Here is a 14,572-nt window from a genome sequence, read left to right as displayed (position 1 = left end):
AAAAGATACAAATTACAGTATGTGATAATAGATTGAAAACTAAAGTGAATAATGAATGATAAGAAATGTATGCTAATCTACAAAGAAAAAAAAAATGGTTAAGGAAGCAAAAGCGGATTGACAATAGAGGAGAAAAAGAAGACTGAGGTGAAAGAATGAACCAAACTCAAAGTAACAGAAAAGATGGATCCATTGACATGTTTCAAATTCTAGATTTTCTATTATAAGAATGTTGTGATGCTGTAAATACCAGTTTCACATAAAGAGAAAAACATCCAATTCTCTCATTATCACACCAGAAAGTAAGCTTCAGTAAATACTGCAGGTTGCATATTTTATTTTCTCTTGCCATTGGTTACACTTATTTGCATATAAATAAATAAATATAAATAAAAAAGTTAAAAGCAGTGTGTATATAACATCAAAATGTTTGGAAGGTTATATGTAACGAAAGTTTGTTAGAGGAGAGACTAATGTTGGACACCAACAAATGAGAAGCTTCTCACAGTGAGAGTTGGTAACGTAGAGAACATTGCTCCAGAACCATTGTAAATGACGGGCATCTTGGAGTGAGAATCATGTGTGCTTCTCACAGATGACGGGTTTCAGGTGGTGGCAGGCCACGTCGTGCCATTTGACGCCATCATTATAGAAGAAGTTCAATACAGCCAGACAGTTCTCGTTTCCACTCTCGCGGTTGTCGGGTTGACGTCTGCCGAGTCTGTAGCACAAACCAAACCTCGTGAATTACATTCCGATGTCTTGACACAATACTCACTATATTATTCATATATATATACATATTTATAAAAAGAAACTGACAGCTTCACACATGTCTGTTAAAAATCTCATATTTTTATTCATGAAAATAGATGCTAAAAAGGAGTGTGTATATTTAGTTTAAAAAATGATTGTGAATGCTTCTGATCCCACATCTCATTTACTTACGAAAGGTCATTTTTTTTTTTGGGGGGGGGGGCACATAGAGGCTATCATGAAAACTGAGAACTGAAAATCAGGGCTTCCACTACTTGCAGCTATGCCTTCCTTACTCTTGATTTTTTTCATTTCAATCATTCTCTCTCTCTCTCTCTCTCTCTCTCTCTCTCTCTCTCTCTCTCTCTCTCTCTCTCTCTCTCTCTCTCTCTCTCTTGCAAGCCGTAATCCTGTTTTCCCTGGACTTCCTCTCATCTAATGATGAAAAATTTAGTTAATGTGTATGTGTGTGTGTGTGTAAAACTTACCCTCCTGTAGATGACCAATCATCGACAATGAAAGGTTCGCCATTTAGCCATATGAATCCAGTTTGCGTCCTCACACCACCAGTCCAGATGTACTGTAGACGTTCTGATAAAACACACAAACAAGTGATTATATGAAAAGTAAAAGGACACAAGTGCAACTAATGTGACATTTATTGTGGCAACGTTTCGCTCTCCAGGAGCTTTATCAAGCCATTAATGGCTTGATAAAGCTCCTGGAGAGCGAAACGTTGCCACAATAAATGTCACATTAGTTGCACTTGTGTCCTTTTACTTTTCATATTGTCGGTAATTCTACCAACTTTATTACAAGTGATTATATACCATAAACATTAATCGAAACTGCCATCTTTGATTGCAATATATACATATATATATATATATATATATTTATATATATATATATATATATATATATATATATATATATATATATATATATATATATATATATATATATATATATATATATATATATATATATATTATTTTTTTTTATTATTATCACACTGGCCGATTCCCACCAAGGCAGGGTGGCCCGAAAAAGAAAAACTTTCACCATCATTCACTCCATCACTGTCTTGCCAGAAGGGTGCTTTACACTACAGTTTTTAAACTGCAACATTAACACCCCTCCTTCAGAGTGCAGGCACTGTACTTCCCATCTCCAGGACTCAAGTCCGACCTGCCGGTTTCCCTGAATCCCTTCATAAATGTTACTTTGCTCACACTCCAACAGCACGTCAAGTATTAAAAACCATTTGTCTCCATTCACTCCTATCAAACACGCTCATGCATGCCTGCTGGAAGTCCAAGCCCCTCGCACACAAAACCTCCTTTACCCCCTCCCTCCAACCTTTCCTAGGCCGACCCCTACCCCGCCTTCCTTCCACTACAGACTGATACACTCTTGAAGTCATTCTGTTTCGCTCCATTCTCTCTACATGTCCGAACCACCTCAACAACCCTTCCTCAGCCCTCTGGACAACAGTTTTGGTAATCCAGCACCTCCTCCTAACTTCCAAACTACGAATTCTCTGCATTATATTCACACCACACATTGCCCTCAGACATGACATCTCCACTGCCTCCAGCCTTCTCCTCGCTGCAACATTCATCACCCACGCTTCACACCCATATAAGAGCGTTGGTAAAACTATACTCTCATACATTCCCCTCTTTGCCTCCAAGGACAAAGTTCTTTGTCTCCACTGACTCCTAAGTGCACCACTCACTCTTTTTCCCTCATCAATTCTATGATTCACCTCATCTTTCATAGACCCATCCGCTGACACGTCCACTCCCAAATATCTGAATACGTTCACCTCCTCCATACTCTCTCCCTCCAATCTGATATCCAATCTTTCATCACCTAATCTTTTTGTTATCCTCATAACCTTACTCTTTCCTGTATTCACCTTTAATTTTCTTCTTTTGCACACCCTACCAAATTCATCCACCAATTTCTGCAACTTCTCTTCCGAATCTCCCAAGAGCACAGTGTCATCAGCAAAGAGCAGCTGTGACAACTCCCACTTTGTGTGTGATTCTTTATCTTTTAACTCCACGCCTCTTGCCAAGACCCTCGCATTTACTTCTCTTACAACCCCATCTATAAATATATTAAACAACCACGGTGACATCACACATCCTTGTCTAAGGCCTACTTTTACTGGGAAAAAATTTCCCTCTTTCCTACATACTCTAACTTGAGCCTCACTATCCTCGTAAAAACTCTTCACTGCTTTCAGTAACCTACCTCCTACACCATACACTTGCAACATCTGCCACATTGCCCCCCTATCCACCCTGTCATACGCCTTTTCCAAATCCATAAATGCCACAAAGACCTCTTTAGCCTTATCTAAATACTGTTCACTTACATGTTTCACTGTAAACACCTGGTCCACACACCCCCTACCTTTCCTAAAGCCTCCTTGTTCATCTGCTATCCTATTCTCCGTCTTACTCTTAATTCTTTCAATTATAACTCTACCATACACTTTACCAGGTACACTCAACAGACTTATCCCCCTATAATTTTTGCACTCTCTTTTATCCCCTTTGCCTTTATACAAAGGAACTATGCATGCTCTCTGCCAATCCCTAGGTACCTTACCCTCTTCCATACATTTATTAAATAATTGCACCAACCACTCCAAAACTATATCCCCACCTGCTTTTAACATTTCTATCTTTATCCCATCAATCCCGGCTGCCTTACCCCCTTTCATTTTACCTACTGCCTCACGAACTTCCCCCACACTCATAACTGGCTCTTCCTCACTCCTACAAGATGTTATTCCTCCTTGCCCTATACACGAAATCTCAGCTTCCCTATCTTCATCAACATTTAACAATTCCTCAAAATATTCCCTCCATATATATATATATATATATATATATATATATATATATATATATATATATATATATATATATATACATTTACTAAAAAAGAGAAGAAGAAGAACTTTATAAAACTGGGATGCTTAAATGTGCGTGGATGTAGTGCGGATGACAAGAAACAGATGATTGCTGATGTTATGAATGAAAAGAAGTTGGATGTCCTGGCTCTAAGCGAAACAAAGCTGAAGGGGGTAGGAGAGTTTCAGTGGGGGGAAATAAATGGGATTAAATATGGAGTATCTGAGAGAGTTAGAGCAAAGGAAGGGGTATCAGTAATGTTAAATGATCAGTTATGGAAGGAGAAAAGAGAATATGAATGTGTAAATTCAAGAATTATGTGGATTAAAGTAAAGGTTGGATGCGAGAAGTGGGTCATAATAAGCGTGTATGCACCTGGAGAAGAGAGGAATGCAGAGGAGAGAGAGAGATTTTGGGAGATGTTAAGTGAATGTATAGGAGCCTTTGAACCAAGTGAGAGAGTAATTGTGGTAGGGGACCTGAATGCTAAAGTAGGAGAAACTTTTAGAGAGGGTGTGGTAGGTAAGTTTGGGGTGCCAGGTGTAAATGATAATGGGAGCCCTTTGATTGAACTTTGTATAGAAAGGGGTTTAGTTATAGGTAATACATATTTTAAGAAAAAGAGGATAAATAAGTATACACGATATGATGTAGGGCGAAATGACAGTAGTTTGTTGGATTATGTATTGGTAGATAAAAGACTGTTGGGTAGACTTCAGGATGTACATGTTTATAGAGGGGCCACAGATATATCAGATCACTTTCTAGTTGTAGCTACACTGAGAGTAAAAGGTAGATGGGATACAAGGAGAATAGAAGCATCAGGGAAGAGAGAGGTGAAGGTTTATAAACTAAAAGAGGAGGCAGTTAGGGTAAGATATAAACAGTTATTGGAGGATAGATGGGCTAATGAGAGCATAGGCAATGGGGTCGAAGAGGTATGGTTTAAAAATGTAGTGTTAGAGTGTTCAGCAGAAGTTTGTGGTTACAGGAAAGTGGGTGCAGGAGGGAAGAGGAGCGATTGGTGGAATGATGATGTAAAGAGAGTAGTAAGGGAGAAAAAGTTAGCATATGAGAAGTTTTTACAAAGTAGAAGTGATGCAAGGAGGGAAGAGTATATGGAGAAAAAGAGAGAGGTTAAGAGAGTGGTGAAGCAATGTAAAAAGAGAGCAAATGAGAGAGTGGGTGAGATGTTATCAACAAATTTTGTTGAAAATAAGAAAAAGTTTTGGAGTGAGATTAACAAGTTAAGAAAGCCTAGAGAACAAATGGATTTGTCAGTTAAAAATAGGAGAGGAGAGTTATTAAATGGAGAGTTAGAGGTATTGGGAAGATGGAGGGAATATTTTGAGGAATTGTTAAATGTTGATGAAGATAGGGAAGCTGTGATTTCGTTTATAGGGCAAGGAGGAATAACATCTTGTAGGAGTGAGGAAGAGCCAGTTGTGAGTGTGGGGGAAGTTCGTGAGGCAGTAGGTAAAATGAAAGGGGGTAAGGCAGCCGGGATTGATGGGATAAAGATAGAAATGTTAAAAGCAGGTGGGGATATAGTTTTGGAGTGGTTGGTGCAATTATTTAATAAATGTATGGAAGAGGGTAAGGTACCTAGGGATTGGCAGAGAGCATGCATAGTTCCTTTGTATAAAGGCAAAGGGGATAAAAGAGAGTGCAAAAATTATAGGGGGATAAGTCTGTTGAGTGTACCTGGTAAAGTGTATGGTAGAGTTATAATTGAAAGAATTAAGAGTAAGACGGAGAATAGGATAGCAGATGAACAAGGAGGCTTTAGGAAAGGTAGGGGGTGTGTGGACCAGGTGTTTACAGTGAAACATGTAAGTGAACAGTATTTAGATAAGGCTAAAGAGGTCTTTGTGGCATTTATGGATTTGGAAAAGGCGTATGACAGGGTGGATAGGGGGGCAATGTGGCAGATGTTGCAAGTGTATGGTGTAGGAGGTAGGTTACTGAAAGCAGTGAAGAGTTTTTACGAGGATAGTGAGGCTCAAGTTAGAGTATGTAGGAAAGAGGGAAATTTTTTCCCAGTAAAAGTAGGCCTTAGACAAGGATGTGTGATGTCACCGTGGTTGTTTAATATATTTATAGATGGGGTTGTAAGAGAAGTAAATGCGAGGGTCTTGGCAAGAGGCGTGGAGTTAAAAGATAAAGAATCACACACAAAGTGGGAGTTGTCACAGCTGCTCTTTGCTGATGACACTGTGCTCTTGGGAGATTCTGAAGAGAAGCTGCAGAGATTGGTGGATGAATTTGGTAGGGTGTGCAAAAGAAGAAAATTAAAGGTGAATACAGGAAAGAGTAAGGTTATGAGGATAACAAAAAGATTAGGTGATGAAAGATTGAATATCAGATTGGAGGGAGAGAGTATGGAGGAGGTGAACGTATTCAGATATTTGGGAGTGGACGTGTCAGCGGATGGGTCTATGAAAGATGAGGTGAATCATAGAATTGATGAGGGAAAAAGAGTGAGTGGTGCACTTAGGAGTCTGTGGAGACAAAGAACTTTGTCCTTGGAGGCAAAGAGGGGAATGTATGAGAGTATAGTTTTACCAACGCTCTTATATGGGTGTGAAGCGTGGGTGACGAATGTTGCAGCGAGGAGAAGGCTGGAGGCAGTGGAGATGTCATGTCTGAGGGCAATGTGTGGTGTGAATATAATGCAGAGAATTCGTAGTTTGGAAGTTAGGAGGTGCGGGATTACCAAAACTGTTGTCCAGAGGGCTGAGGAAGGGTTGTTGAGGTGGTTCGGACATGTAGAGAGAATGGAGCGAAACAGAATGACTTACCTGGAGTTTACCTGGAGAGAGTTCCGGGGGTCAACGCCCCCGCGGCCCGGTCTGTGACCAGGCCTCCTTAGGTCAGTGTCCCAGGATGCGACCCACACCAGTCGACTAACACCCAGGTACCCATTTTACTGATGGGGAACATAGACAACAGGTGGAAAGAAACACGTCCAATGTTTCTACTCTGGCTGGGAATCGAACCCAGGCCCTCACCGTGTGAAGCGAGAGCGTTAACCACCAGGCCACCAGAGACTTCAAGAGTGTATCAGTCTGTAGTGGAAGGAAGGCGGGGTAGGGGTCGGCCTAGGAAGGGTTGGAGGGAGGGGGTAAAGGAGGTTTTGTGTGCGAGCGGCTTGGACTTCCAGCAGGCATGCGTGGGCGTGTTTGATAGGAGTGAATGGAGACAAATGGTTTTTAATACTTGACGTGCTGTTGGAGTGTGAGCAAAGTAACATTTATAAAGGGATTCAGGGAAACCGGCAGGCCGGACTTGAGTCCTGGAGATAAGAAGTACAGTGCCTGCACTCTGAAGGAGGGGTGTGAATGTTGCAGTTTAAAAACTGTAGTGTAAAGCACCCTTCTGGCAAGACAGTGATGGAGTGAATGATGGTGAAAGTTTTTCTTTTTCGGGCCACCCTGCCTTGGTGGGAATCGGCCAGTGTGATAAATATATATATATATATATATATATATATATATATATATATATATATATATATATATATATATATATATATATATATATATATATCATTTATTTATTTTTAAACACATCGACCGTTTCCCACCAAGGCAGCGTGGCCCGAAAAAGAAAAACTTTCATCATTATTCACTTCATCACTGTCTTGCCAGAGGCGTGCTTACACTACAGTTATAAAACTGCGACATTAGCACACCTTCTTCAGAGTGCAGACACTGTACTTCCCATCTTCAGGACTTAAGTCCGGTCTGCCGGTTTCCCTGAATCCCTTCATAAATGTTACTTTGCTGACACTCCAACAGCACGTCAAATCCTAAAAACCATTTGTCTCCATTTGCTCCTATCTAACACGCTCACACATGCTTCCTGGAAGTCCAAGCCTCTCGCACACGAAATCTCCTTTACCCCCTCCCTCCAACCTTTCCTAGGCTGACCCCTACCCCGCCTCCCCTCCACTACAGATTTATACACTCTCGAAGTCATTCTATTTTGTTCCATTCTCTCTACATATCTAAACCATCTCAACATCCCCTCCTCGGCCCTCTGGATAATAGTTTTGGTGATCCTGCACCTCCTCCTAATTGCCAAACTACGAATTTTCTGCATTATATTCACACCACACATTGCTCTCAAACATGATATCTCCACTGCCTCCAGCCTTCTCATTGTTGCAACATTCACCACCCATGTTTCACACCTATGCAAGAGCGTTAGTATAACCTTACTCTTATACATTCTCCTCTTTACTTCCACTGACAAAGTTGTTTGTCTCCACAGTGCATCATTCACCTTTTTACCTTCATCATTTCTATGATTCACCTCATCTTTCATAGAGCCATCTACCGATACATTCACTCCTAAATATATGAAAACATTCACCTGCTCCATACTCTCTCTCTCTCCAGTCTAATATCTGATCTTTCGTCATCTAAATTTTTTGTTATCCTCATCACCTTACTCTTTCCTATATTCACTTTTAATTTTCTACTTTTACATACCCTACCAAACTCATTCACCAACCTCTGCAACTTCTCCTCAGAATCTTCCAAAAGCATTGTGTCATCAGCAAAGGGCAACTGTGACATCTCCCGCTTTTTGTTAAATTCTTTATCTTTTAACCCCGCACCTCCTGCAAACACCCGAGCATTCACTTCTCTTACAACCCCACCTATAAATATACTGAACAACCATGGTGATATCACACATCCTTGTCTAAGGCCTACTTTTACTGGGAAATAATCTCCCTCTTTCCTACATACTCTAACTTGAGCCTCACTATCCTCGTAAAAACTCTTCACTGCTTTCAGTAACCTACCTCCTTTTCCATACATTTGAAACATCTGCCACATTGCCCCCCTCCCTATCCAACCTGTCATATCCCTTTTCCAAATCCATAAATGCCACAAAAACCTATTTATCGTTATCTATATACTGTTCACCTATATGTTTCACTGTAAACACTTAGTCTACACACCCCGTATTGTTGCTGATAAAGATTTGCCCAGTCTCCCATTGGCGCTGTTTTTTGCATTCCTCCACTACTATTTAAACCTTCCTCTTCCTCTTCTTGTATTCTGTCTCCTTCGGAGTATAATTTTTACATTGAAAAACGACTAATAAGCTAATTTTCCCCCCTCTTACTACTCTTTTTACCTCATTATTCCACCAATCACTCTTCTTCCCACCAACACCCACCCTCCTATTCCCACAAACTATATATTCCTAATTATGTAAGCTTTCAAGGACCCAACTTGAAAAAAAAGATACTTAAATGGGTTATCCTTGGTTAAATTTTATATGCTATACATATGTGCCCAACACTCTTGTGTGTACATTTAAAAAAATATGTATTAAGCCTAACTAAAACTTACAGCGGGCACATCACCTGACAAGAGAGGATAAGTTCTATCAGTACAGTCTCACAAGTTTGTTTAATCTTAATGAGGTTTCATCTGAATTGCTTTCAAATGTTATCTCATTGCAGTTCTTACAGACACACATACACACACACACACACACATACATACACGCACACTCACACACACATACATATACAACTGACCTCCGGCTACAACAGCAATTATGAAGTCGATCTCTTCCTGGGAACTGATGCCCACAGCCTGCCATCCGTTGCCCAGACTTGTGCATAATCTGGCAGCATCAGTGCCAGTGTAAGCGACGCCTCCGTCGTGTCTCCAGGAGAAGTAGTATAGACTCCTTCCTAAGGTGGCGTCAACCTATAACACCAATAGTCTAAGACAATATTTTTCATTATTCTCTCTTCGGTATTGATTTCCTTAAAAGAATATGACTAGACAGATACCTACAATATACTGTATTCATGTTACATTAAGTTAATGCATTATACTGTGAAATAGGAAGCAAGTTAGAAATATACATTTATGGTGTGGGTAATATGGCAGTTCTGAATATATATGTATAGTAATAAATTACCATATGTTATCATTTTGAAGTGAATTTGTAAGGCAAGTTCTACTAACCATCTCAACAGGCTGAGGATTCTGTGGAGGCGAAAACCTTGATCTTGATGAGCCAAATGATGTTGGAGGTCCTCGCTGGAATCCACTAAAAACTCTGTCGTCGCAGATGGCCACCGCGACCAAACTGAACAGCAACACAGCCTTCATCTAGAAAGTTAGTTGAGAGTTTAGAATCTTGTACACTTGATCTTCTTTCTTGAATTTCAAGACTTCAATAATTTAGATAGTTATTACAAGTTGCTGAGAGTCCTTGTTAACAAATGATAAGAAGTCAAGGCTTCTAATGAGCTCGACTGATTTGTATAAGGATGAAAAAGTCGAAGTCCTAAGAATATACAACTACTTTATACATCACTAGTGAGGACTCAGATTATGCTTCGCTCTTCTGTCTTCTATAGTCTCTTGTACAGAACCAAAACACTATGCATTTGCAATATGGACAAGGCTGCAGCAAGGGTAAGTTACATCCTCACACTGCAGGGCTCAGTGTAGCTTTTTTATTTTTAGCTAACTGAGCAAGAAAATTTTGAGTGAGAAAACTTTGGATATACAGAATAACAGTAGTTATGTTATTCTCCTGTAACTATCTTAAAGCTAATTAGATGCTAACATGACCTCTGATCAGAAAATTTTAAACTAACACTGTCTCCTAGGCTAGAATTGGAAATTAACGCTGCCTCCTAGGCAAGAATTGGTAACTAACACCGCCTGCTAGGCATGAATCGGAAACACATGTTTCATGATCAAGAATTAGGAAATGCTTGCCTCTTGTGCAAGAGTTAGAAACTAGCACTGTTTATTAATTTTGAATTAGACACCCCACACTGAACCCTAGACTGGAATTGTAAATTAATTTTGTTTTTGCTTGACATTAACATAAGGTTGCTCGGTCAGTATGATTTTTACATTAACAACTATTGTTGAAGAGTAGCTCATCACCACGAATGATATACATACCGTGTTTATCTTTTGCTAACGTTGACGTGTCTCAGACATGTTCTTGATGTGTTTGTGTTAATAAATGCGTTAATTTAACGATGTGTAATCTACGTTAACTGTAAAGAGGGAAAAATAGTAAGTGTGTATTTGCAAGAGTTAATAATCTGACTTTTTGAATCGAATAAGGAATTTAATAAAGGGTGATACGGAGATACAATGTTAAGAATAGTGTTAGGTTGGCTCCTCAAGGAAGGCGTCTCGATTCTGGTGAGAAGTTCTTGATTCAAGGAATTTGATTTATCCTGCCTTTCCCTGGATCGATTTTAATTTTGTCTCATTCCCTCAGGCTTTCTATGGTTCCTTTGGGTTTAGTGCTTGCAAACATGAATGTAATAGTTGTTCATATAGGTATCATTAAAGGGCTTTTCATCCAAAGAGTTAGAACTACCTTCCCCTCTCATGGATGAGGCCTGAATGCCTCCCTTCCCTCTGTGTTGTATGAACTTTGAGAGTTTAGTGCTTCCCCTAGAATTTAATATTTGCAAGGTGATCAAGTAAGACTTACCGTAGCAGGAGAGGAAGTGGTGAGTGATGCTGTGCGCTCGCCTTATATACCTGCTGGATGCTGTAGTTAGTCATCAATACACCACGAATCTCTGCTCTTAACAAGAATTTTCAGGATTGAGAACTGTGTTCTCCTTATGATAATTGTAAGTCATAACCTTCATAACTAACATCTCACTCGGTGCAGCCTCCATATTTCACATCTCACTCGGTGCAGCCTCCATATCTCACATCTCTCTCGGTGCAGCCTCCATATCTCACATCTCACTCGGTGCAGCCTCCATATCTCACATCTCACTCGGTGCAGCCTCCATATCTCACATCTCACTCGGTGCAGCCTCCATATCTCACATCTCACTCGGTGCAGCCTCCATATCTCACATCTCACTCGGTGCAGCCTCCATATCTCACATCTCACTCGGTGCAGCCTCCATATCTCAAACTTTCAAATTTGTCTCTGCATAAAATATAATAAATTTTATGGATTCAGCGGTTTCCATCTGTATAATACTAATACTACTACTACTACTACTACTACTAATAATAATAATAATAAGAAGAAGAAGAAGAAGAAGAAGAGGAAGGTCTTTGTAGAATGATATATCTAGCAATCACTCTTTATTTACTTGCGGTTAATATATCTTGTTCATTATACCCAGGAAAACAATGCTTTTGAGGTCTCTGCTTCGAAAATTACATGATTCACACAGTGAATGTTGCACTGTACACATGTGTTCTACATATCTGTCTCTTGAAGTGGTGCCCAGAGAGTTCCTTTATTAGAGGCGATGGGTAGTTCATAGACCAGACCTGATTACCTTACTGTACCTACCATTCTCCAGACGCTGCATGATTCCCTACTGGTTTAGAGTTTCCCCTGTGAATATAATAATAAAACGGGGTTATATATCACGTCACTGTAATCTAGTTATTTCTGTTTCCCGGTGGTCACAACACTCTTATGATTACTCGATTTATCAAGTCACTGTAACCTGGTGATCTCCATATCCCAGTACTCACAATTTTCAGGTGACCTTTTGATTGTTGACATCACGTAAGCGAATGGTTACTGTGTATTGATACAACCATTAGTCACCAACTTTACGAAGCTACGGAGGAGCTTAAATTACTATAGATCGTAAAGATGTGTTTCGGTGTTTTATCTCTAGATCTCCACCTCTTGGCTCCCCCTCTTAATCGACTGGTATAGCTGGTCTTCGTCTCTTTGTTTCCATTTGACAAAGTTTTTGTCCATGAATGAGATTAGCTTCCTTTAGCTCACTACCTAGCTCATTCCACTAATTCACATAATTTTCAATCACTTGCTACGTTCAGATTTGAATGTTGTGTTTTATTGCCGATTTCTTGCCAAACATAACGTGTCAGGTTTTTTCTTTGTTTATCTGTGAATAAATATACTATTTGTAGGTTTACGTAACATAATATAACGTAACTAAAATATATTCTTACTTAAAATGAATATAATAGGAGGTAGGAAAAGGGACATGATAAAAAATTGACATTTTGCAACAAGCTATGAAATTGACAGGAAAAACGAGGATAGACTACTTTCTAACATTCCCTTTGCTCATCTTTTGCTCATCTAAGTGTTTAAATTTTCTACAACGATAACACTGATAACCCACGTTATCAAAATCTTTGGAATGCTTAAAAAGTTGTAAGATTACCAAACACGTGAAGTCACACCAGTTGCACAGCCCATGGCAAAATGTGTTTAGAGCAGATCACTCTTCTCCCTCGAGATTGCTGGACCTTCATGACATGATCTTGGATACATTGGAAGACAATTAAATTATAAGTAGTGTAAAACTTTGCTAAAGCCTTCGACAAGTGCGATCATGGTGTAATTGCACAAGAAACCACTCTAAGAGTTGGATTAGCGCTCATGGTAAGTCGCAAAACTCCAGGCCAGTGCTTAAACCACATAAGATATACACATCTGGAATTACTGGAAAAGTGAGCAAGTCTTAACGGTTTCTCAGACTTCAACATAACTTGTTCAGTCGCAAATTCAGACCAAAATTAACCCGAAAGTCTCTCGTACTCTATGACAGCCTCCCTCGACAAATATATTAATCCATAGATGCAGACTATGTACACGATTGGAATAGTGCAGCGTGCGGTATCAATAGATAATGCAGTTAAATATTAATGTTGGAGATTTACAAGAAATCACAAGAGGCATTCATAAGTAATCCAAATTTCTCATATAAAAATTGTAAATTAAGACATGCGGTCTAAATCTGACTCAAACTTTTCCAAAAAACCAAAGAGACCAGTATCCTAAAATACACAAGCACATGAAGCTTGAAGCCGCACATGAAGCATGTAAAGCTTGAAGGTAATCAGAGGCGGCACTTAAAAATTATCGCACAAAAATCAGTATTTATTTTTTCTAATTTCTTCGAAAATAGCGAACTGGGACCTACACAAGCCAAAATCAATTTAAACTTTCTTCAAAGTACAAATTACCAGCTTTAAGAAAAAAAGTTTTATTCAAGCTTAGTGTATTTACTATAAAAATGTTTAAGAATGGTCTTGAGGACACACGGATGTTAAATATACACAAAGAATATACAGTTGATTTACAAATAACAAAAAGGCATAGTACCGTGACTTACCTGATTTAAATTAGGATAATCAAATAAAGACGAAGGATGTGACTTAATTTTACAGAAATAAGACCTAGGAAAACGCGTCAGCACTAGTTTAAAACTGGCCAGAAGATGCATTTCCTTTTATTGCACAGACTCCAACAAAATTTACAGCTACACAGCCAAACCCCACGAAACATCCCATCCATTTCTTACGCTGCATCAGACATTGATGATTGATGCTGTTCAGAATTTTTATATTTTTATTAGAAAAATGGGCTAAACTCGTTGGGGTCAACAAGCACTTGTAAAATAGGAGGCATTCAGATTTCATTATAGGGTAAGATAAGTCCATTTCCATGGATCAAGAGTCATTATCAGCATCAACAGGAAAAAGAATGCAATAAGGTAAAATAATGTTATACTATTTCGAGGTTAAAAGTGGGAAAATGGCCCATCAGAAGAGCCTTTTTCCAGTAATAACACAGAAATAAAAATATGTTAATGGCCTGTGTAGCACTGTGCATGGGGCTCCCATGGGGCTCCCATGGGGCTCTCACGCCAGGAAATACCCCCGTAAATCTTGACCAAGATAAATTACACAAATAATGAAATTTTGAAGCCGACTTAACTAGGCGTTCTCTGGCGATAATCGATAATTTGTGGTAGAGCCAACGAAAATATTGCTGAAAATGTTCAAAAAAGAAAAAAATAGGATAATCTCCTAACGTTAAACCTAAAAACTCCATAAATTCGCCAATTTATT

General features: G+C 39.2%; 1 protein-coding gene across 1 annotated transcript; it reads right to left on the bottom strand.

Moving 5' to 3' along the window:
* Positions 1–349: 349 nt before the first annotated feature.
* LOC138853393 (uncharacterized) lies at positions 350–9,835 on the bottom strand. The gene is made up of 4 exons (XM_070089780.1): positions 9,689–9,835; positions 9,250–9,424; positions 1,245–1,347; positions 350–721 (listed from the first exon to the last, which is right to left on the bottom strand). The coding sequence occupies exons 1-4, from the start codon at positions 9,833–9,835 to the stop codon at positions 577–579; spliced, it is 570 nt and encodes a 189-aa protein (XP_069945881.1). The 3' UTR covers positions 350–576.
* Between the last annotated feature and the right edge of the window lie 4,737 nt (positions 9,836–14,572).

Source organism: Cherax quadricarinatus, chromosome 29 (genome assembly GCF_038502225.1).
Source record: "Cherax quadricarinatus isolate ZL_2023a chromosome 29, ASM3850222v1, whole genome shotgun sequence".
Lineage (NCBI taxonomy): Eukaryota > Metazoa > Arthropoda > Malacostraca > Decapoda > Parastacidae > Cherax > Cherax quadricarinatus.
This window is presented reverse-complemented; position numbering and strand designations above follow the sequence as displayed.